At 63.9% G+C, this 19,153-nt stretch overlaps 3 protein-coding genes across 3 annotated transcripts; all 3 read left to right on the top strand.

The window, feature by feature from the left end:
• Window positions 1–4,026: 4,026 nt before the first annotated feature.
• On the top strand, window positions 4,027–6,829 carry LOC126647787 (methanethiol oxidase-like). The gene is given in 10 exon segments (XM_050330317.1): window positions 4,027–4,209; window positions 4,733–4,853; window positions 4,943–5,125; window positions 5,377–5,555; window positions 5,714–5,792; window positions 5,919–6,040; window positions 6,130–6,160; window positions 6,163–6,221; window positions 6,317–6,435; window positions 6,664–6,829. Coding segments are annotated over 10 exon segments (1,227 nt in total). The 5' UTR covers window positions 4,027–4,041.
• A 2,044-nt stretch (window positions 6,830–8,873) lies between these two features.
• Window positions 8,874–13,307, top strand: LOC126647894 (methanethiol oxidase-like). The gene is made up of 11 exons (XM_050330483.1): window positions 8,874–8,919; window positions 9,710–9,822; window positions 10,253–10,438; window positions 10,613–10,733; window positions 10,917–11,099; window positions 11,224–11,402; window positions 12,340–12,418; window positions 12,506–12,627; window positions 12,734–12,826; window positions 12,943–13,061; window positions 13,145–13,307. The coding sequence occupies exons 1-11, from the start codon at window positions 8,913–8,915 to the stop codon at window positions 13,305–13,307; spliced, it is 1,365 nt and encodes a 454-aa protein (XP_050186440.1). The 5' UTR covers window positions 8,874–8,912.
• A 605-nt stretch (window positions 13,308–13,912) lies between these two features.
• RFX5 (regulatory factor X5) lies at window positions 13,913–19,124 on the top strand. The gene is given in 11 exon segments (XM_050330441.1): window positions 13,913–14,002; window positions 15,003–15,128; window positions 15,534–15,567; window positions 15,693–15,775; window positions 16,524–16,652; window positions 17,542–17,658; window positions 17,889–17,970; window positions 18,247–18,445; window positions 18,570–18,670; window positions 18,773–18,913; window positions 18,916–19,124. Coding segments are annotated over 10 exon segments (1,170 nt in total). The 5' UTR covers window positions 13,913–14,002; window positions 15,003–15,015; the 3' UTR covers window positions 19,087–19,124.
• The last annotated feature ends 29 nt before the right edge of the window (window positions 19,125–19,153 follow it).

Below are 19,153 nucleotides of genomic sequence, written 5' to 3'. Positions count from 1 at the left end.
CCCACCTTCCTGTGGCCCCAACACCTGCTCATTAAGGGCTTCATTAGCCGGCCTCATTAAGAGCCTGGGCTGCTCATCCCCCCTTGGCTTCCCCGGGTGACGTCTCTGGCATCTCCCCAGCCCAGCCAGGGGTGGAGGGTTCCTGATTAAAGCTGATGCCAGCAGATAAGAGCAGGCTCAGCAGCCCCAGCCAGCGCTGGCCACTCGGGAACCCCGGCCCGTGGGCAGATCCTGGCCCAGGAAAAGCTCCCTGGGGAGCAGCCACGGGCAGCCTGGCAGGGCCAGCCCAGCAGGGCCTGCCCTGGGCACAGGCTGGCATTTGGGAATGGCCCAGCCTGGCTGATGCAACGAGGGGCACACGGGCCCAGCTCAGCAGGAGCCCTTGGCTCAGCACTCCATCGTCCAATCCACCACCCAAAACCAGGGGGAAAATGAAACTTGGGAGAATCAGCTTGTTCCTCTCCCTCAGTGAGACGTCTCCAAACCACGGGATGGCCCCATCCCAACCCCAAGTGGTGACACCCATCCCTCAGCTTGGGAGGGAGAGGGATTATCCCTGTCCTGGGATCCATCCCTGTCCTCGCTGATTCTGCTGGGCAGCACATTCCTGAGCGGGACACGTGGAGGGCTCCCACATTCCCTGGGGAATTGGGTAATTTCCCTGGTGTTTCTTCCTCTAATCCGTTGGGAATTGGGAACCTGAGAGGCTCGGGAGGTGCTCCGGCCGCCCCTGGGAGCGACGTGCGCGTCCAGCCGCGGAGCCGGGAGAGGCGGGCCCTGCCCGGGCGCTGCAGATTAAACCCCTCCCAGGAGGAGACAAACGGGACCTGCAGTGCGAGGAAGGAGAGGGACCCGATTTTCCACGGCTGGTGGGAAGGATGGGTTGGCAGAGCTGGGGGGAGGTGGCAGCTGCTGCTGGGGCTGGGGGGGCTCTCGGGTGGGTGCCCAGGGCAGGCCCTGCTGGGCTGGCCCTGCCAGGGCTGCCCAGGGAGCTTTTCCTGGGCCAGGATCTGCCCACGGGCCGGGGTTCCCGAGTGGCCAGCGCTGGCTGGGGCTGCTGAGCCTGCTCTTATCTGCTGGCATCAGCTTTAATCAGGAACCCTCCACCCCTGGCTGGGCTGGGGGAGATGCCAGAGACGTCACCCGGGGAAGCCAAGGGGGGATGAGCAGCCCAGGCTCTTAATGAGGCCGGCTAATGAAGCCCTTAATGAGCAGGTGTTGGGGCCACAGGAAGGTGGGGACAGCAGGAGCAGCAGGAGGCACCGGCCCAGCCCCTGGAATGTGCCCAGGGGGCCCAAAGCCAGGCTGGTGCCCGGCCCTGGCACCTCTGGGGGAGCCCAGCACGAGCTCCTGCCCTGGGGAGCCGGGCAAGGCTTTCCCTGCGGGAAGTGGCTCCAAGGCCAGGCTGGGCCAGGGGAAGGTGTCCCTGCCCAGGGCAGGGGTGGCACTGGAGGGCTCTGATGGCCCTTCCAAACCCAAACCCTCCAGGATTGCAGGAGCTGGAGCTGGAGTCGCTTCCTTTGCTCCCCCCTGCACGGAGTGCCCTCGTTCCGAGCCCGGGAATGGTTTGGGTGGGATGGAATGCAGGGTCTGGTGGGTGGCAGGGATAGTTTTGTGCCCCAAGGCCCCGAGTGGTGGCCAGGGCAGCCCTTTGGTGCTTGTGCTGTGCAGGCAGGCCCGGGAGGGGCTGTGCCAGGTGTGCCAGGGGCTGTTGTGGGAGCAGAGGCAGCAGGGACAGCCCAGGGCAGGGGGCTGAGCTGTGCCCTCCTGATGGGGATCTGCCCAGGGCTCCTTAATGGCCCCCTGAGATGTTCCTGCATTCCTGGGCAGCAATTACCTGTCCCTGGGATGTGCCCACTGATTGAGGAGCTCTTGCCCGAGATCTGATCCACGTTCCAGGGGCCTGAGTGTTCCCTCCTGCTGGAATGGGGCAGCTGGGCTGGAAATGCCCCTTGTATCCACCCCCCAGCCCCTGTAAGGGGGTGTCTGCCCTTCCCGGGGCTGTTTGGGGCCAGTTCAGCCCGGTGTGGGGGTGACCCGAGCCCGCTGGTGCCAGCCCTGGGCTGGGGGTCGGGCTCTGTGTGGGCAGGAGCGGGGCTAGGGCTGGGGGGGGAGCCTGGAGAAGCCCCTGGAGAAGCCCCTGAGAAGCCCCTGGAGAAGCCTGGCCGGAGCGCCGCGCTGCGATCCGGGAGGTGTTTGGGGTGAGGGCAGGAGCTGCCGGAGCAGCAGATCTGGCCGCAGATTGCGGGTGGGGAGGCGGAACGAAGCCGCGGGGCTGGTGGGGGCCCCTCCCAAGCGCTGGGCAGCCCCGGCCCCTCCCTTGGCGGCTTCCCCGCTGCCCCCGGCCCGGGCTGGGGATATAAATCCCCCCGCATCAGCCGGGCCAGCACAAGCCGCTCCAGCGGGAGGAGAAGCAGCTGCAGCTCCAGCCCCAGCACCTCTGCCGTGAGTGAGCACAGGCACCCCGAGGCTCCAGCATGGGTAAGACACCGCCGGCAGCCCCCCCGGGCAGCTGCAGCCCTGCCTGGGGGCTGCCCGATGCCCCCGTCCCGGCACGGGGGGCCGGGAGCCCGCAGGGAGGAGGAAGGTGGGGCTGAGCCTCGGCCGTCGGGGCCGCCGCTGCCCAAGGTGCTGCTTCCCTTGGGGCTCGGCAGCCGCTGCCCCGGGGCTGCAGCTCCGTGCCCGGGAGCCTGCGCTGCTGCCGGGGCATCCTCGGGGCAGCCTGGAGCCCGTGCCAGGCTGGCCCTTCCCTGCAGCCCCGGCTGCGGGGGCAGCTCCGTCGGCGTCCCCGCAGCGGGGAGGGCTCGGGGAGGGCTCGGGGAGGGGGCGGGAGGGGCCAGAGCCGGGCCCGATGCCCGGGATGTGGCCGCTGTGCCCGCTGCAGGGAGGATCGCTGTGCCGGGGCTGGGCTGTGTGCCAGCGGTGCCCATCTGGGCTGGGAGAAGGTCCCCGGGCTGGGGCAGAGCCCGGGCACGGGAAGGAGCCCCTGGAGCTGCGGGCCCGGCCCGGGGCTCACGTTCCCTGCTCTGCCCCCAGACAGATGCAGAGCTCAGTGCTACGAGTACCCGACCTGCTGCCCCGAGGTGGCCAAAGGCAAGTGCTGGGCACGGGGTGGCAAGGGGGCACGGGGAGGGCTGGGGTGTGTGGCCCCCGCAGGAGCTGATGGGCTCTGAGCCCCTTCCCCAGCGGGACAGACCCTGTGGGTCCAGAGCATCAGCTCAGCCCCGGCTGGGCTGGGAGTTTGCTGACAGCTTCTGCTGTCCTCCCTGGTTGGTCCTGGGGGTGGTTTTTAAGCCGAGCTTTGTGTCCCAGCCCCTCGGGAGGAGGTTGCCTACGTGACCTGCACCTACAGATCCACCTGCATCGACCAGCCTGATTTCCTGGCCACCGTGGACCTGAACCCCAGGTCTCCCTGTTATGGCCAGGTACCTGCTCCTCTCTGCTTTTGCTGGGTTGGGGACCATCAGCTGGCTCTGTGTAACATTTTCTCTGTCCCCTCTCTGCTTGGCCCTGGTCCAGGACAGAAGCACCTGCCAGGATTAGGGTTCCCTTCTTTACCAACCTCCCTGGCTCACTCTAGGCTGCCAGCTGGGCCATGGGCATTCCCTGCCTCTGGAGGCTGCCAAGACACCTCCTCTCCACCCAGGGTGCAGAGACCACCTGAGCAGCCCCAGGGCTGCGAGGATTTCGAAGGAAAAGTCCCTTCCAAGCCCAGAATAGGACCCCGAACAACTGAAATGCGTTTGGAAGTCCCTCCCCAGGGGGAGTTTGCCCAGCAGAGCAGCAGCTCCGAGGGGAGGAGGAAGATCCCTTCCTTTCCCCAGCCGAGTGTCCCTGAGCTGCAGTGGGCAGGGCTGAGGAGGTGTGGGGAGGATCCCCCCTTTCCCCGGGCAGTGGGCAGGGCAGGGAGCAGCGCTGTCCCCCCGGGGGTGGGCGGGCAGTGGCAGCCCCTGTGCAGGGAGGCCCCCGAGCCCCCGGACCCCCCGTTCTGCCTCCCCCCTAACTCTGCCTTGGCTGCCTTAGGTGATCCACCGGCTGCCCATGCCCAACCTCAAGGACGAGCTGCACTCCTCGGGGTGGAGCTCTGGCTGCAGCTGCTTTGACAATGGCACCACGAGGAGGAACAAGCTGGTGCTGCCCGGTCTGATTTCCTCCCGCATCTACGTGGTGGATGTGGGCACCCAGTGCCGGGCCCCCAAGCTGTGCAAGGTATGCCAGGGGGGGCACTGCCAGCCTTCTGGCAGGGAGTTGGGAACTGGCGCTTCTGGGACGGGGCCTGGGCACCAAGGGCTCTCTCTGCTCAGCTTCTCTCTCAGCCTGGCTCTGCAGAGCCTTTTTCCTCTCGGCTCTGTCCTTGCCGCTCCCAGGGGGGCTCCCCCCGGCCCTGGGTCCCTTCCTCTGTGTCCCCAGGAATCCCCGGGACTCCCCAGCACCCCCCTGGCCCCCAAAGAGCAGGATGGGGGCACAGGAGCTGCTCTGAGCTGGGGGTTGTTGCTTGAGGGGCAGCTCAGGGGCTTCTGTGCCCTCCCCAGGGAGGAGCAGCCCCAGCCGGGGGGGTGTGGGGGGAGAACTCCTGGAGCAGCAGGGATGTCGGGAGCCAAAGGCCCTGCCAGGGAGAGAGTCCAAAGGCTGGACTGGACAACCTGGGGGTGTTTTCCAAGCGCTGGTGTGGGAGGAGCCGAAGCAGTCGGGGGCTGAAGTGGGGGGTGGTGTGTGTGTGTCCATCCCGCAGATGATCGAGCCGGTGGATGTGTTCTGGAAGTGCAACAAGGGCTACCTGGGCGTGGTCCACAGCCTGCCCAACGGGGACGTGCTCATTGCCAACATGGGAGACCCTGCTGGCAACGGCAAAGGTACCTTGGGATGCCCAAACCCCCGGGGGGTGACCCCTGTCCCAAACAGCCCGGGTTGCACCGGTGCCACCCCCCTTTGTGTGTCCCAGGTGGCTTCGTGGTGCTGGACGGGGAGACCTTTGAGCTGAAGGGCAACTGGGAGAACGAGTGCGAAGCTCCCCCGACGGGCTACGACTTCTGGTACCAACCCCGGCACAACGTGCTGGTCAGCTCTGCCGGGGTGGTGCCCAAACGGGCAGGACGGGGCTTCAACCCCGATGACCTGAAGAAAGGTGCGTGCCTGGGGCTGGCAGTGCCAGGGCAGCGCTGCCCGAGGGTCCTGGGGGGTGTCGGGGGCTCCCTTTGGGGGCCCCTTTGCCCCGCAGAGCCCCCTTGGGCGGGCACGGCCCGGGCCCGGGCGGCCTCTCCCGCGGCTGCCGCGGCGTTTTCCCGTCCCTGCCGCCCTGCAGCGTCCTGGGGGGGTTTGGGGGGCCGTGGGCCGCCCCCCTGCCCCTCTGCTGAGCCCCCCTGTGCCGCCCCTCAGGGGTCTTCGGGCGCCGCCTGAACGTGTGGAACTTGTCGTGCCGCAGCCTCACCCAGTGCTTCGACCTGGGCGAGGACTCGCTGCCCCTGACCGTGAAATTCCTGCACAACCCCGACGCCGCCGAGGGCTACGTGGCCTGTGCCCTCAGCGGGGTCATCTACCGCTTCTACAAGTGCGAGGTGGGCGCGGGGACCCCGAGGGGCGGCCCTCGGGGAGGAGGGGCTGTGGAAGGGGCAGGGGGTGGGTGGGCTGAGCCCGGGCTGGGCTCCCAGGGCGTGGGGGCAGGGGAGCCCCGGGCCGGGCGCTGGGGGGCTCAGGGGGCCGTGTTTGTGCGCAGAGAGACAACTGGGCCGTGGAGGAGGTGATTCGCATCCCGTCCAAGGACGTGTCGGGCTGGATCATGCCCAAGATGCCAGGTTTGTCACCCTTGGGGGCTCCTCCCCTGCCCTGCCAGAGCCCCGTGGGGCTCAGCTGGAGCAAAGCCTGGCCCACAGCCCTGTTTCCTGTGCTGGGGCTGCCCCTGAGCCATGTCTCTGTCGCAGCCTTCACCGCGGACCTCATCATCTCCCCGGACGACAGGTTCCTGTACCTCGCTAACTGGTTCCACGGGGACATCCGGCAGTACGAGCTCTCCAAGGGCTGCAAGCCCCGCCTGGTGGGGCAGGTGAGGGGGCACAGGGGCTGGGTGGGTGGGTGGGGAATGGAGGGCAGGGCCTGTGCCAGGGCCACGTGTGTGCCACTGCCCCCTTGCAGGTGTTTGTGGGAGGCAGCATCCTCCGAGGGGCCCCGTGACCGTGTGTAGGGACGAGGAGCTCAAGTGCCAGCCCGAGCCCCTGGTGGTCAAGGTGAGTCCTGGGGATTGGGAGGGGAGACAGAGCTTTGCTCTGCTCCTTCTCCCACTCCTGCCCCCCCAGCCCCAGTAACCCCCCGTTGCCCCCAGTGCAAGCGGATTTACGGCGGCCCCGCCAAGCTGCAGCTGAGCCTGGACGGGCGCAGGCTCTACGTCACCAACTCCTTCTACAGCACCTGGGACAAGCAGTTCTACCCCACCATGGTCAGGTCAGCACCAGGGGGGCAGAAGGGGCTCCTGGGCACGGGGGGGCTCTGCGGGGCCGGGGCTGTGCCGGGGGGGGGGCAGATCCCAGGCCAGGAGTGGAGCCGAGGTTGGACATTCATCCCTGGACATTCATCCCTGGACATTCATCCCTGGACATTCATTCCCGGGCGGGACGCGGCGCCCGGCACGGGGGTCGCCGGTGCCCAGAGCTGCCCCTCGTCCCCCCGCAGGGAGGGCTCGGTGATGCTGCTGATCGACGTGGACACGGAGAAGGGAGGCCTGACCGTCAACAAGAACTTCCTGGTGGATTTCGGGAAGGAGCCCAACGGGCCCGCCCTGGCCCACGACATTCACTTCCCCGGCGGCGACGCCACCACCATCGAGATCCTGCCCTAGGGCGGCCCGGGGCGGCTCCGCCCTTCCCTGCCCCTGGAGTGCAGCTGCTGGGAAAGGGCGGCGGGTGATGGGCTTTGGGGTCCCCCTTCCTTGTTCCTTGCTCCAGTCCCGCTTCCCCCCCGGGCTGAGGGAGCTCGGCCCTTCAACCCCCCCGGCTTTGTGCGGGCAAACCAGTGCGTGGGCACCTTCCCAGTGCCCATTCCCAGTGCCATTCCTGGTGCCCAGGGCGGGACGGGCCCGGGCGGGATCCAGGAGTGATCCCAGGCGGGATCCAGGAGTGATCCTGGACAGGCTCCCGAGCTCCTGGGCAGGAAGTGAAGTGCCCAGTCTGACTGAGTTCCCTCCTCCGGCCGCGCCGTTCCCGCAGCGTTTCCCGGGCACAGGAGCCCTCCCGGCTCCCGCCCCACCGGCTCTGTGTCCCGGCTGGAGGAGCTCCAAGTGCTGGCCTGGGAAGAGGGGCCTGTTTGCTGCCACTGCTTTGCTCTTGTCCTGCTTCAAACGCCAATAAAACTCTCGGTTGCATCAGCTGGGCCTTGTGGTGTGTCAGTTCAGGGGGAGCTCAGGGAGAACAAACCCCAGCAGGGCTTCAGGAAGAGATGAGGGTTGGGAGAATCCCTAAGAGAGGGTACTGCTTGGCCAGGGACCCTCTTTGTCCTCCTGCAAGCTCCTGGTGGGAATTGCCTTTGCTTGTTCTCTTTTTGGTGTGGATTCTTCCAGTCTGGTTTTTTTATAGACTTTATTTGGTCTGTTCTGTTGGGTTTGGGAGCCAGGGCAGGTCAACCCCTTGTTTTTGGGGAGCTGTTGCCTTGCTCCAGCTCAGGGTGGTGGTCCCAGCCTGACCAATTCCCAGGAACAGCACAGGGGTCTTTCCTCACCCCCCTGACTGTGATGGGTGACTGGGGGAGAGACCAAGCCATTGGTCTTTTTGTTGGGCACCTTTGGGTGGGATTTTTGGGGGACAAATTGTTCCTGGTGATGGTGGGGAGGCCCTGGTACAGAACTGTGGATTCCACCTGCCTGGAAGTGTCCAAGGCTGGGCTTGGAATGACCTGGGATGGTGGAAGATGTCCCTGCCCAAGGCCTGGATGATCTTCAGGGCTCTTCCAAGCCCAACCATTCCAGGATTTTCTGGCCCAGGAGACTCTCGGGAGCCAGATTAGACCCTGACTAAGCAGACAGAGGTCCCACAGCTCCCCAAAAGCGAACCCTCACTCTGCAATTAAAACAAACCCCGTCCCCCATTCTTGATAAACAATAACCACTCTTGATCCTGATAAACATCTGCAGCATCTGCACTTATCCCCGGCCTTGGGATCGTGGTGCTTTCCCCGTCCCTCCTGGGGAGCTTCTGCCCTGCCCTGATGGGACCTCCCACACCCCGGGGCGGCTCAATCCTCCCCCCCAGTCATCCCATTTCCAGCCCCTCCTTCTCCCCATCCCGCTCCCTTTATATTGGAACCCCGGGAGCCGCCTCTCCTCCCTCCCTGGACTCTGCTCCTTGCAGGAAAAAAAAAATGCAGGTGGAATCATTTCCCCCCCAGGTGAGATCCCAGCCGACCTCCAGCACAGGTAAGGGGGCTCTTGGCTGGCTCCTCTCACTCTCGAGAGGAGAAATTTTGGGTTTGTTTTTTTCCTTAAAAATCCTTTTAAAAACCCTTCTGGAGCTGGAACTTGGGGAGGGGTTTGTTGCTCTGAAGGAGAGAAACAAAAAAATAACCAATAAGGATGAATGTGGGGTTTTCTCCCCACCACAAAGAGGCTCCTTTGGGAGGTGATGGGAGGGTTTTGTTTTCCGAAAAGCTCTCGTTAAAACTGCATTCAAACCGATTTTCTCGGCGCTTTTCGGGTCGTTTAGCGGGGCTGGTTGGGAGCTGGGTTGGGGGGAGGCTGATTCCTCCTGCACTGAACTTTTGGGGTGAAAACAGGGATCATCCAGTCCCCTCCGAGGGCGGTTCTTTCGTGTGTGGGAGGGAAAAAAATGGGATTAAAGGGATTTTTACCGGGTTTCTGTTTGATTTTCGTTCTTCCCTCTGCAGAGAAGTGCGCGGAGTGCGGTCCTGGCTACGCCTCCCCCCTGGATGCCATGAAAGGTGGGGCGTGAAATCCTCGCTCTGGGTGTGAATTAGGCGAGGATTAAGCCCATCCTTCTCCCGGGAGGCTCCCAAACAAGTCGAGGGAAGCCCGAACTCCCCATTAAATGATGACAGTTGGGAGTCAGGAGGAACCTTTATGGGGTTTTTATGGGCTTGGGATGGGTGGTGCCCCTCGGCAAAGTCACCTCTGCCTCGTCCCTCCCTTGATGCTCCTTTGGCACCCCGGGGAGCTCGGGAATGGGCCGGGATTCCCTGAAAAGCCTTTTTGAACTGAGAAAACCAGGGAGAGGAGAGTCCCCGGGACACCCCTTGCTGCTGGCAGGGCTGGGTGGTGCTTTTATCCTGCACAAATCCCACCTTTGGGATGGTTTGGGATCGGGATCAGCACCCACCGGACACCCCGTGAGGATTCCTGGGGTGTTGACCTGGCCTGACCCAGATCCAGAGATCCCAAATCTCCTTTCCCGGTGCCAGGTCCTTCCTCAGCACTTCCTAAACCAGTTCTTCCTCCTCCAGGCCTGGCTTGGGCAATGCTGGTGCCACCTCTGAAGGGATCAGGAGGCTCCTTGGGACCTTTGATTTGGGGGCTTGAGGGGTCTCTCTGCCTTTTATTCAGAGTTTTGGGGTTTTCTTTCCCTTTTATTCAGAGTTTTGGGGTTTTCTTTCCCTTTTATTCAGAGGTTTGGGGGTCTCTGTCTTTTATTCAGAGGTTTGGGGGTCTCTCTACCTTTTATTCAGAGGTTTGGGGGGTTTTCCTGACCCTCTCCCCACCTTCCCACCCCTCCAGGCCCCCGGGAGGAGATCATCTACGTGCCCTGCATCTACAGGAACACGGGCAGGGGCAAACCCGACTTCCTGGCCACGGTGGACGTGGATCCCAAATCCCCCACTTACAGCCAGGTAGAAACACCGGCATTTTGGGACCTGGGAGGGTCCTTCACGACCCCAAAAGCTGCGGGATCGGTCCCCAGGGGCTGTGGGAGGTTGTGGGAGGCGGTGCCGCCCCTGCTGATCATCAAGGCTGAGTTGCAGTGGTGGAATTGCGGGATAATTAGGGTTGCAAAAGGTCTTTAAGGTCACCAAGCCCATCCACCAACCTGACACTGCCAAGGCAGCCGTGTCGTGTCCCCAAGTGCCACCTTCACACCTCTCTGGGAAGGAACGTGCTTCCAAAATCCCTGGAACACACCCCTCTTCCCACCCCACATCCCTGTGGGTGAATCCCGGAGTTTGAGCTCCCCAAGAAAAACCCCGGGGTCTCCTGGGAATCCCGGAATCCCCGGGGGGGCGGAAAGGACCCCAAAACCCACCCAAAACCTCGATCCCCAAGGTGATCCACCGGCTGCCCATGCCCAACGTGGGGGATGAGCTGCACCACTCGGGCTGGAACGTCTGCAGCAGCTGCTTTGGGGACAGCAGCAAGAGGAGGGACCGCCTGGTCCTGCCATCCCTCATCTCCTCCCGCATCTACGTCGTGGACGTGGGGACGGACCCCAGGGCCCCCCGGCTCTTCAAGGTGCCCCCCAAGCCCCACCCCCCCCCACTGTGGGAAGGGCACTGGGCTTGGAAAAGCTTTAAAATTCCCTAAATTCCCCACGCTGGGGTCAGGGAAGGGGGTGACAGTGCCCCAGGACGGCCCAAGATGAGGGGGCTGATGATTCCTGGGGGTGTCCCCATCCCCATCCCACAGGTTGTGAACCCCGAGGACGTGTTCTGGAAGTGTGGCCTGGGCTACCCCCACACCTCCCACTGCCTGGGCAGCGGGGAGGTGATGATCAGCACCCTGGGAGACCCGGCTGGCAACGGCAAAGGTACCCCAGAACCCCCCCCCCCACCTTGGGACAGCAGGGACAGCCCCCACACCCGGGGGTGTCCATGGGGGGGGCTCCATCCAGGCCCTTTTCCAACCCCCCAGAGGGTGGATCTGGGGGTCCCTGCTCGGTTTACAGCCTGAATCGGTGCTAACCTGGGGGGGGATTCCCCACTCCCCCCAGGTGGGTTCATCCTGCTGGACTCGGAGACCTTCGAGGTCAAGGGCAACTGGGAGAGGGGGGACGAGACCCCCGCCATGGGCTACGACTTCTGGTACCAACCCCGGCACAACGTCCTGATCAGCACCGAGTGGGGGGTGCCCAAGTGCCTGGGCTACGGCTTCGACCCCGGGGACCTCCGGAAAGGTGAGGAGGGGGCTCCCAATTTCCCCGGAGAGGCGCGAGGGCTCCGGCACAGCCGGGTTTCTGCTGCTGGGACATCGGGGTGGGGGTCCCAGCCCCCTCCCGCTCCCGGAATTCCCAATCCCAGGGCGTTACGGGCGCCGGCTCAACGTGTGGGACTGGAGCTCCCGCAGGTACGTGCAGGCCATCGACGTGGGCGAGGATTCGGCGCCGCTGGAGATCCGGTTCCTGCACGACCCCGACGCCGCCGAGGGCTTCGTGGGCTGCATCTTCAGCAGCGCCGTCCACCGCTTCTTCAGGACACAGGTGTGGCATCCCAGATCCCAAATCCCAAATCCCACACCCCAAATCCCAGCAGGGCCGTCCACCGCTTCTTCAGGACACAGGTGTGGCATCCTACATCCCATATCCCAAATCCCACATCCCAAATCCCACATCCCAGCGGGGCCAGAACATGGGCACATCATCCTACATCCCAAATCCCAAATCCCACATCCCAAATCCCAGCAGGGCCATCCACCGCTTCTTCAGGACACAGGTGCGGCATCCCAGATCCCAAATACTGCATCCCACATCCCAAATCCCACATCCCAAATCCCGCAGGTCCAGGACACAGGACATCATCCGACATCCCAAATCCCACATCCCACATCCCAGCAGTGCCACATGGGCACACATCCCAAATCCCAAATCCCACATCCCAGCAGGGCCAGAACATGGGCACATCATCCTGCATCCCAAATCCCAAATCCCAGCAGTGCCATCCACCACTTCTTCAAGACACAGGCACATCCCACATCCCAGATCCCAGTAGGGCCAGGACACAGGCACATCCTACATCCCACATCCCACATCCCAGCAGGGCCAGGACATGGGCACATCATCCTACATCCCAAATCCCACATCCCACATTCCCAGCAGGGCCAGGACATGGGCACATCATCCTACATCCCAAATCCCACATCCCACATCCTAGCAGGGCCAGGACACATCATCCCAAATCCCAAATCCCCAAACCAGCTGGAAAATCCAAGGCATTTTTGGCCCCCCCAGCCTTTCCAGCTGTGCCAGAGCCCGGGGGGGGGGGTCTTTAGGATCTCCTTCCCCCCCCGTGCCAGCTCCGGAGGGGGCTGGAGAGGAGCGGAGCTGCTCCCAAGGGACGAGAGCTGGGGGAGCCCCACGGGGGGGTTGAGGGGGTCTCACCCCACCCCTGAGCCCCCCCGGGGGTGGTCTCTGTCCCCAGAGAGGCGACTGGGCCGCCCAGAAGGTGATCCAGGTGCCCAGCAAGCAGGTGGAGGGGTGGCTGCTGCCGGAGATGCCAGGTCGGTGTGTGTGGCGTGTGTGGGACAGGGGAGGGGTCCCCAGGGGCTCTGCTCCCAAATCCAGCTCCCCTGCTGTCCCTTCCCAAGGCTTCATCAGCGACATCCTGATCTCCCTGGACGACAGGTTCCTGTACTTCAGCAACTGGCTCCACGGGGATGTCCGGCAGTACGACATCTCCGACACCCGCCGGCCCCGCCTCGTGGGGCAGGTGAGACCCCCCTGGGGGTATCCAGGGGTTTATCCCACATCCCACTGGGCCCCCCCCACATCCCCGTGTCCCCCTTTGGGGAATCAACCAACCCCTTCCCCCCCAGGTGTTTTTGGGGGGCAGCATCGCCCGGGGGGGGCCGGTGAAGGTGTGCGGGGATGAGGAGCTGCAGAGCCAGCCCGAGCCCTTCGTCATCCAGGTGAGCTCAGGGGGGGAGAAGAACCCCCAAAATCCTGATCCACCACATCCCTGGGGGCGGGGTGGAGGGTGGAGGTGTCTCCTCTCCCACCGGTGGCTGCTCCCACCCCGCTCCAGGGCAAGAAGGTGGCGGGGGGGCCGCAGATGCTGCAGCTGAGCCTGGATGGGAAGAGGTTGTACGTCACCAACTCCCTGTACAGCGCCTGGGACCGGCAGTTCTACCCCGACCTCCTCACGTGAGTCACCCTGGATGGGAAGGGGGGATGCTCCTGTGGGACCCCCACCCCCCCGACCTTCCCTGCTCCCGCCCTTCCCGCAGGGAAGGCTCTGTGATGCTGCAGATCGACGTGGACACTGAGAGAGGGGGGCTGGCGGTGAACAGAAACTTCCTGGTGGATTTCGGGAAGGAGCCGGACGGGGCCTGCCTGGCCCACGAGATGCGGTACCCGGGGGGGGACTGCACCTCTGACATCTGGGTGTGACCCCCCCACACCCCCACCCCGTGCCCCCCACACACACAGCCCGTGCCCCGGGATTTGGGAATTCCTGGAGCGGGAAGGGGTTTGGGAATTGTCCTGCCCGGGGAGAGATGAAAAATAAACCCCGAGGTCATTTCACCGCTTGTTTGGGTCGTTTCCTCCTCCTGCTCTTCTTACCCCCTGACACACACGTCACACACATGTCACACACATGTCACACACATGTCACATGCACTGCACACGTTACACACACGTTACACACACACAGTGCAGAGTGACACCTGTTACACGCACACAGGTGACCACACACACACACGTGACCCACACACATGTTGCACACACCCCCCACACCTGTTACACGCACACACGTGACCCTCCACACACACACACGTCACCCCCCTCCCCGACCGTTGCCCCCGCCCCCCTGGCGCTCCCGCCTCCCGCGCGGCCAATCAGCAGCCTGTTACCAGGCAGATTTCGGCTCCCGCGCCGCCCGCCCCCCGTATCCGGGCCGCGCTCGGGGAGCCAGCCAATCGCATTAAAGGAGCGGCGCGTATCCGGGCAGACCAGCGGCGCGGCGGCCAATCAGAAAAAAGCGGTCGGCGGGCTGCGGGGCCGTCCCGCTCCCGCGCAGCACTTTCGGTTCGCGGGGCGCGGGAGCGGCACGTGGCGGGACCCCCCCGGGCCGGCCGGGTCAGGTGGGTGCGGGGCCGGGGCTGGGGGGGACCCCCGGGGCCACCCCACCGCCGTCGGGCCCCGCTGCCGGGACCTGAGGGAGCTGCGCAGCCACGGAACCCCCGCACCCCCTGTCCCGCCGGGACCGGCCCGGAGGGTGACCCCGGGCCTGGGAGCCGCTGGGCATGGGGACCTCTGCCCTCCCGGTATCCCGCGTCCCCATCTCCCCGGGACCTGCCTTCCTGGTGGCCCGTGTCCCTTTGAAACCCCACTTGTCCCGGTGTCCCGTGTCCCATCTCCCTGGGGATCTCTGCCCTGCCGGTGTCCCGGTGTCCCTGTTCTCTCCCGAGATCCCCACGCCCCTGGTGACCTGCCCTGCTGGTGGCCCGTGGCCCCGTGGCCCTGGGGACGTTCCCTCCCGGCAGCGCCATGTCCCGGTGCCATCCTACAGTTCCTGTGTCCCCATATCCCCGTGCCATCCTGCAGTCCCGTGTCCCGGTGCCATCCTACAGTTCCTGTGTCCCCATATCCCCGTGCCATCCTGCAGTCCCGTGTCCCGGTGCCATCCTACAGTTCCTGTGTCCATCCTGCAGTCCCGTGTCCCGGTGCCATCCTACAGTTCCTGTGTCCCGGTGCCATCCCACAGTTCCTGTGTCCCCGTGTCCCCGTGTCCCGGTGCCATCCTACAGTTCCTGTATCCCCATATCCCCGTGCCATCCCACAGTTCCTGTGTCCCCATGTCCCGGTGCCATCCTACAGTCCCGTGTCCCCGTGCCATCCCACAGTTCCTGTGTCCCCATGTCCCGGTGCCATCCTGCAGTCCCGTGTCCCCAGCGACCCTCCAGGTCACGGTGGTCCTGCCAGTGCCCCCCAGGACCCCTGACCCCCATCCAGGAACGGGGCACCCACAACCACTCAGCTGGGGATGCCCCTCCCGGGACCATTCGCTGTCCGTGACGCGGTTTTATTCCCCTTTTTTTTATTTTAAGTCGAATTTTGGCTTTCTCTCCCCCTCCCTACCAGACTCCCGAAGCCCATGGGTGACCCCGAGGTGGGTGCCCGCCCCGCCAGGAAGGGGGGCACTTTGTCCCCCCGGGGCGGTGCCAGCGAGTCGAGCACGCTGCTGCAGGAGCTCCGGAGCACCATCTCGTAAGGGCAGCCCCCAAAATCGGGGTGGGGGGAGAAGAGAGGGGAGTCCCTGGGGTTCAGCCATCTGCACCCCCAGGGGGACGAGGGGTGCCTGGAGGAGGGGGCAGGGCCGCGGGAAGTGGGACAGGGAGATGGGGACACCAGCAGGGCAGAGATGCCAGTTTTTGGGGTGCCAAAGCAGCGGTTGAGGGTTCCCAGCAGCAGCTCCCGTGGGATGTGGCTCTCCCTGGGCTCGGCAGGGGTGGCTCCGGGATGGGGCTGTTTGGGGGGCACCCTGGGAGCAGGTTGGGGTCTGGAAGGGCCTCGGGAGCCCTGGGATGAGCTGGGCAGGGGGAGGGGGGGAGCCCAGGGGTGCTTTGGGGTCCGTCCTGCCCTGACAGCACCCCCTGTCTCTGTCCCATCCAGCAAATCCGTGCAGAGCAAGGTGGACTCCATCCTGGTGAGTGCTTCCCGGGAATGCTCTGGGAATCTCCACCTCCCCCAGCCCTTCCCAGCTGGGGAGCATTCCCTGAATCCCTGAGGATCCTTTAACCCCTTCCTTGTCTCTGGACCCTTCAACCGTAGCAAGATGTGCAGAAGTTCTCAGACAGTGACAAGCTCTACCTGTACCTGCAGCTGCCCTCGGGCCCCAGCCTGGGCGAGAAGAGGTGGGTCTGGAGCTCCTGGGAGAGCCGGGAATGCCGGGATGGGGGTGGGACAGGGACAGGGGTGGGACAGGGACAGGGGTGGTCGTGGGGTTGCCCAAAATCCAGGTGGAAAAGAGCCCTCTGAGACTCTTTCCTGCCCAGACCACCGACCTGCAACGATGAGCTGTGCAGGTCCTGCAGGGTCTGCTGACCCTGCTGATAAATCTGTGGGTCCTGCAGGGTTTACTGACCCCAATAATAAATCTGTAGGTCCTGCAGGGTCTGCTGACCCTGCTGATAAATCTGCAGGTCCTGCAGGGTTTGCTGACCCCCATGATAAAATCTGCAGGTCCTGCAGGGTTTGCTGACCCTGCTGATAAAATCTGTAGGTCCTACAGGGTTTGCTGACCCCAATAATAAAATCTACAGGTCCTGCAGGGTTTGCTGACCCTGATGATAAATCTATAGGTCCTACAGGGTTTGCTGACCCTGCTGATAAATCTGCAGGTCCTGCAGGGTTTGCTGACCCCGGTGATAAAATCTATGGGTCCTGCAGGGTTTGCTGACCCTGGTGATAAAATCTGTGGGTCCTGCAGGGTTTGCTGACCCCTGATAAAATCTGTAGGTCCTGCAGGGTTTGCTGACCCTGGTGATAAAATCTGTGGGTCCTGCAGGGTTTTAAGCTACACTCATTACCCTGCATGGCTCCACTGGCTCTGCCCTCTGCCTTTCCCCCTACTGATGGGATGTTTTTGTGCCCCGGGAGCAGCAGCAGCAGCTTGGACCTGAGTGCCCTGGGCACAGCCGAGTACATGCACGCCTGCAACTGGATCAGGAACCACCTGGAGGAGCACACGGACACCTGCCTGCCCAAGCAGGACGTCTATGATGCCTACAAGTGAGCCCAGGGACAGGGGTGGGGCTGGGGGTGTCCCTGCCCGGGGCTGGATCCCAGGGAGCCAGAGGTTCCCAGGGACAGGGACACCAGGAGAGTGGTTCCATGGACAGGGACACCAGGACAGTGCATTCCATGGACAGGGACACCAGGACAGTCCATTCCATGGACAGGGACACCAGGATAGTTCATTCCCAGGGACAGGACACCAGGACAGTGGTTCCATGGACAGGAACACCAGGATAATGCATTCCCAGAGACACCAGGACAGTGCATTCCATGGACAGGGACACCAGGACAGTGGTTCCATGGACAGGGACAGCAGGATAATACATTCCCATGGACACCAGGACAGTGCATTCCATGGACAGGGACACCAGGATAATACATTCCCAGAGACACCAGGACAGTGCATTCCATGGACAGGAACACCAGGACAGTGGGTCCCCATGGACAGGAACACCAGGATAATGCATTCCCATGGACAGGGACACCAGGACAGTGCATTCCATGGACAGGAACACCAGGACAGTCCATTCCATGGACAGGAACACCAGGATAATGCATTCCCATGGACAGGAACACCAGGACAGTGCATTCCATGGACAGGAACACCAGGACAGTGGGTCCCCATGGACAGGAACACCAGGACAGTGCATTCCAGGGACAGGAACACCAGGATAATGCATTCCATGGACAGGGACACCAGGACAATGCATTCCCATGGAACAGGGACACCAGGGCAGTGGGTCCCATGGACAGGAACACCAGGACAGTGGGTCCCCATGGACAGGGCCACCATTCCCCGGGCAGGGAGTGGCTGGGAATGCCTTCCCTGATGGGAGAGCAGCAGGAAAGTCTCCCTGGTTTGACCCTTCATCTCTCCCCTCAGGAGATACTGCGACAACCTGGGCTCCCGCCCCCTCAGCACGGCCAATTTCGGGAAGATCATCCGGGAGATCTTCCCAAACATCAAAGCCCGGCGCTTGGGAGGCCGAGGACAATCCAAATATCCTGCCCTGCCCCCCTGGAGCTGCTGCTGCTCCTGTTTTTTTTTTTCCTGGGGTGTTTTTTATCCCCTTTGTTTTGTACATTTGGAGGGGTTGGGTCCCAGTTTGGGGAGGGGGGGGCAGGGACACCCCTAGGGGTGGTTTTGGGGGGTCTGGGGGCTTCTGGGTGTCCTTGGGGTTTTTTTTTGGCCTGTTCCCATGGCAGGAAAATCCCTTAACGGGGCCAAACGTACTGTTATGGGGGGATCAGGAGGAAAACCGTGGTCAGCCTCCCTCCCCTGCCCAGCCTGGACCTCAAAGTCACAGAGACCGTAAGTTTGGGCTTTTTGGGGGAGGGGGGGGTGATTTGAAGTCTGGGATGGTGCAGGGGGGGTGGATTGGGGGAGAATCAGGCAGGTCTTGGGGTCCTGAGAAGGAAGGGGGTGAATCTGAGGAGAACTGGGGTGGGGAGGGGGTGCTGGGGAGAGGAAGGAGGCAGGTCCTGCTCTGTGCTGGCCCCACCTTGGGGGGAAATCCTGCCCTGGGTGGGTGTGGGGGGTGTGGGTGAAGGTTTTTATGGGGTCTCCCAGCCCGTCCCGCCCTGGCAGTCGGAGCTGGCGGAGCTGGTGCAGTCCTACCCCAGCGAGGTGATGGAGGCCGCCTGCGCCCTGACCTGTGACTGGGCCGAGAAGATCCTCAAGCGCTCCTTCAACAACATCGTGGAGGTGGCGCAGTTCCTGCTGCAGCAGCACATCATCAGCTCCCGCTCGGCCCACGCCGACCTGCTCATGGCCATGGTGGTCTCAGGTGGGTGCAGGGCCCCCACTCAGGGGCTCAGAGGATTTGGGGAGGGTCTCGTGGGATTTTTTTGGCACCTCCCCCTCATCCCACATGGGTTGTTGTCCCACCTTTGCGTGCCCCCCCCCAACAGAGAACACGGAGAAGACCCCCCAGGAGAACCGTCCCCCTCCCACAGCCAAGAAGAACGGGCTGGACCCTCCCGAGAGCAACGAGAGGATCCAACAAGAACAGGTAAGATTTTCCCCCCCAGAGCTGGGGGTGGGCAGCTGGAACACCCCCCACCCCCCAACACCCAACTCTGTGTGTGTGTCCCCCCCCTCTCCCAAAAACCAGGGCAAGAAGGAGCCGCCCCCCAAGCCCCCGGGGCGGCCGGAGAAGAAGAAAACCCCGGAGACCCCACGCTCGTGCAGCAGCCCCCAGGTGAACGCCCTGGTCGCCCGCCTGCCCCTGCTCCTGCCCCGCATCCCCCGGAGCGACCCCCGGTCCCCCGCGCTGCGCCCCGGCCCCCCGTGCTGGTGCCCTGTCTGACGGCGGCCCCGCTGGGCGGGGCTGGGGGCACGCTCAAAGTGGCCCTGCCCTTGCCCGTGGGTGCCACCGCAGCCCCTCGCTGCCCCTGGCGCTGCCCCCCGGCCCCGCGGGGCTGCTGAGCCCCCCCACGGCCATCCCCGTGCTCAACGTGCTGCTGCCCGGCGTGGGGGTCCCGCCCGCGGACCC

The sequence above is a fragment of the Myiozetetes cayanensis genome, unplaced genomic scaffold (assembly GCF_022539395.1).
Source record: "Myiozetetes cayanensis isolate MyiCay16 unplaced genomic scaffold, myiCay2020 scf41, whole genome shotgun sequence".
NCBI lineage: Eukaryota > Metazoa > Chordata > Aves > Passeriformes > Tyrannidae > Myiozetetes > Myiozetetes cayanensis.
The sequence above is the reverse complement of the archived record's forward strand: the minus strand, read 5'-3'. Positions and strand labels throughout refer to the sequence as shown.

Excerpts from the sequence above, each read along its gene's own strand:
- LOC126647894 (XM_050330483.1), top strand. Across the intron at positions 10,439-10,612 it reads GGGCCCCCCGGCTCTTCAAG|GTTGTGAACCCCGAGGACGT; the intron begins GTGCCCCCCAAG and ends CCCATCCCACAG. Across the intron at positions 11,100-11,223 it reads CCCCGGGGACCTCCGGAAAG|GGCGTTACGGGCGCCGGCTC; the intron begins GTGAGGAGGGGG and ends TCCCAATCCCAG.